This window comes from Echinops telfairi, unplaced genomic scaffold (genome assembly GCF_000313985.2).
Source record: "Echinops telfairi isolate 266 unplaced genomic scaffold, ASM31398v2 ScPeMD7_3;HRSCAF=10, whole genome shotgun sequence".
Classification (NCBI taxonomy): domain Eukaryota; kingdom Metazoa; phylum Chordata; class Mammalia; order Afrosoricida; family Tenrecidae; genus Echinops; species Echinops telfairi.
The window spans coordinates 64,907,386-64,911,084 of NW_022103899.1; the positions used below are offsets into that span (position 1 = coordinate 64,907,386).

At 64.8% G+C, this 3,699-nt stretch overlaps 1 protein-coding gene across 1 annotated transcript in view; it reads left to right on the plus strand.

Annotated features, from left to right (window-relative positions):
- Window positions 1–3,352, plus strand: part of RTP5 (receptor transporter protein 5 (putative)) — a 4,959-nt gene extending 1,607 nt beyond the window's left edge. The window contains exon 2 of the mRNA XM_004701898.2: window positions 909–3,352. Coding sequence (XP_004701955.1) covers window positions 909–2,754 — 1,846 coding nt within the window. The 3' untranslated portion in view covers window positions 2,755–3,352. The remainder of the gene's footprint in view (window positions 1–908) is intronic.
- The last annotated feature ends 347 nt before the right edge of the window (window positions 3,353–3,699 follow it).

Consider the following 3,699-nt stretch of genomic DNA (forward strand, 5'->3'; position numbering starts at 1 on the left):
CCCCCACTGCCCATTCTTACTTGACTTCCGTGCCCCAGTGGATGGTGGGCACTCTGCAGCAGGTCCACTGGCCGAGCCTTGAGCCCCTCAGGTACTGCCTTCCTACCAGCCCTGACCCTCCCACCACAGTGCTCTGGGCAAGCCCACCCCTCTGTGCCCTGAGCTGACGACCCCAGGCTGCAGAGCAGAGCCCGGCTGCCCTTTAAAGAAGTGGAACCTTCTCTGAGGTTCTGAGGGGTGGGTTTGAACCGTCAGCCTTTAGGTTGGTAACCACGCCAAACACGGGCTGCATGGAGTCCATGCTGACTCCTGGGGTTTCCGAGACCACACTGGTTTAGGTGGAGCGGCTGCTGGGTTTGAACCTCCGGCCTGGCCATTAGCAGCCCAGTGTCTACCTGTAGATCAGTCGGTGGTGCAAGCTCTGTGCCAGAGTCATACCTCCAGAAACTGGAGCAACCTGAGAGGGTCCCAGAGGGGGGTGAACAGCTCAGAGTGTCTCCCACTCTGTCCACCAGGGGGGCATGGCGACAAATTGACCACACAACCACAGTTGCAGCCTTCCACGTGTGCAGGCCGACATGGGGTTGTGGGGCAGCGTCGCCGGGCCATATCTGGGTGCTGACGGTGGGGGGTGGGCTCCGAGGGCCTTGAGACCCAGTACAGGCCCACAGCCTGTCTGGGGGAGGGTAGACTTTGGCACGAGGACTGGGATAGTAGGATCTGTGCCACTTTCCACTTGTCCGCTCACCTGCCCTCTTCTCTCCCCTTTTGCTCCACCCACCTGCCCGCTCACCTGGGGCTCTTTCTCCTGCCCCCTCATAACTTCCTCCTCCTCCCCCTTGCACCTCCCTTCCTCCCCCATCTCCCTGCTGCCGGACCCCCCACCCCCACCCCGTGTCCCCGCGCAGGCTGCAGTGCTGCCGCTGCCCGTGGGGGTGGGGCTCCGCGCATGTGCAGATCCTCTTCCTCCTGTCCTGGGACGAGGCGAGCCGTCAGGGGCTGGTGAAGATGCGCGTCTGGGGCCAGCGGTGCCGGCTGTGCCCCCGGGGCTCTCGCAGCGACTGCCAGGTCAGCCCCCCGAGCGTGCGCCCCTTCCTGAACAAGCTGGCCCTGCACGTGCTGCGCAAGGTCTACGGCGAGAGCCCCGGCCCCGAGCAGCGCCCCGCGCTGTACGTCAAGGCGCCGGGCCACGCTGCCCGGCCCTGCGAGGCCTGCGCCCTGGGCGTCTGCTTCCTCCAGAAGGTGCCGGGCATGGTGCTCAGCCCCCGAGCCATCCGGGGCAGCTACACCATGTACAGCGGCGTGGGCCTCACCATCACCGCCTCCCGCGGCGCGGGCAGCGCCCTGCGCAACACGCAGCTACTGGCCCTGGGCGGCGGGCCCTCGATCAGGCGGCCGAGGGGCGGCGGGCCCTTCGCCTTGCACAAGGGCTGCTTCACCGTCCCGCTGTCGGTGTCGGACTTCATTAGGAATCCGCTCACAGACAGCAGCCACTTCTTCAGCAAGGGCGAGGGGGTCATCACCATCCCCTTCTCTCTCGCTGATGAGAAGAAGGACCCGGGTCCAGTCGCTGGCATCGGCCATGCCAGGAATAGCTCCCGCCCAGCCACCCACACCATTGGCAAGGGCTCCCTCTGCCTCTCTGCCAACTCCTTGGCCATCCCCGAGGGCCGGGGGCTCCCGGTGAATATCAAGGACCCTGTCTTCCATGGCGAGGGTCTCCTGATCAGCAATGTGGAGGCCAAGGGCTTCGAGCTCAAGGGCTTCATCTTTAAAGGCAAGGGGTCCATATCTGACCCTGTTGATGTGGCCAAGGTCCAGGGCCTGGCCACCCCTGCTGCGAGGAGTCCCCTGCCCGTGTCCTACATCATCGGCCTCATGGCCAATGGGGAGGGTTCCATCACCTTCCCCCTGTCCTTCACCAACATCATCAAGGACAAGGACTCCTTCGCCAGCGTCTCCGAAGGGAAAGGCAAGGAGGGGGGCAGTGACGGCCCTGCCACCGCTGGCCACCACACCCTTCTGGAGGCCAACGCCTACGGCCCCCCCACTGCCGATGAGGGTGCCCTCACCTTCCCTTTCATCTTCACCGAGGGCTTCAAGGACAAGGACGGGCGTCTCAGCCTGACCCAAGGTCCGGCTGCTGCTGCTGATGGCTGCCTTCTAGAGAGCAGCGCCGGGGGCCCCCTTGCCCCCTCTGCCAGTGATGCCAAGGGCAAGGGCTCTTCTGCTGCCACTGCCCAAGATGAAGGTGAGGAAGGTGGCAGTCCCAGGGGCCCTGTCCCCAATGTCCCCAAGGACAACTCCCAGGACAAGGAGCTTCCCATGGACACCATTGAAGACGAGGGGCCGCAGGAGGGAGGCAGCAGCCCCCCAGCCCCGGACCACGACCCTCTCCTGAAGGCCAGCACCGGCACCTTCCTCACTTTCAGCGAGGGCTCCATCACCATCCCCTTCTCAGTGTTTAGCATCATCAAGCGCAAGGGCCCCCGGGCCAGTGCCAGTGCCCCCCAGGGCCACCACGGCCTCCTGCCCCCCGGCTTGTCTAAGAAGAAGAAGCGGCTGAGGTCTCGCTTCAGCAAGTCCAGCTGCGGGCCGCCCAGAGACGAGGATTTCTGCCCTGCCATCCCGTGCCGCGGCCTGTACGTCGAGCCCTATGAGGACGTGTGGATATGGGTGTCCATGACCGTGTGTGTGCTTTGGCTCATGTGCATGTACAAGCTGAGCCCCGGCATCTTCCAGCAGCAGGCATGAGCCTGTCCCCTTGGTGGCCCCCTCCTTCCCGTGGCTTGGCCCACACAAAAGCAAAAGCCAGCTTGTGGTGGTCTTTTCCCTCTGCGCACCCGCCCCCAGGGCCCCCAGCCCCCTCTGAGTGCCAAGCCAATCCACCCCAGGGCCCCAGCCCTCTCAGATTGCAAAGCCACCCTGGCCCCCAGGGTCCCCAGCTCCCTCCAAGTGCCAAGCCAACCTGGGCCCCTGGGCCCCAGCCCCCTCCGAGTGCCAAGCCAACCTGGGCCCCAGGGCCCCCAGCCCCCTCCGAGTGCCAAGCTGCCCCGGCCCCCAGGGCCACAGCCCCCTCTGAGTGCTAAGCCAACCCAGCCCCCAGGCCCCCAGCCCCCTCTGAGTGCTAAGCCGACCCAGCCCCCAGGCCCCCAGCCCCCTCTGAGTGCCAAGCTGACCCGGCCCCGTCCACGCGCCTGTGACTCTGTGCCTTCTCTCCTGACCTGAGCAGTGGTTTAGTTAGTGCGTGTTCGCTGTCTGTGTGTCCACCAGGCTGTCCACGTGTGCTGCAGGCGCTTACCTGTGTGTGTTGTTACGTGTTACACTCCAATAAAATACAAGCTAGACACAAGCCCAGTGTGACCTTCTCTCTCGGGAACTGAAGGGACCTCCCAGGAGGGCTGCGAGTGCGGGGCCTATCTTCCTTCCCTGGGCTATGCTGGGACAGCCCTCCACACCTCTTCCTCGCCCTTGATGACATTTCTGGAACAAGACATTTGCTGGGTCCCCCCTGGGGGGACACTTGGCGGGACACTGGCCACCTGCACTGCCCACCACTGCTGAGCCAAGTGCTCTGGGCAACTCCAACAGGGGCCCAGCCCACCCAGAGGGAGAGGGAGCCGGGGGCAGGGTGGAGACACTCCCCCCCATACAACTTCTCAGATGGCACACACCCAGCCCCTTGCTTTACCACAGTGG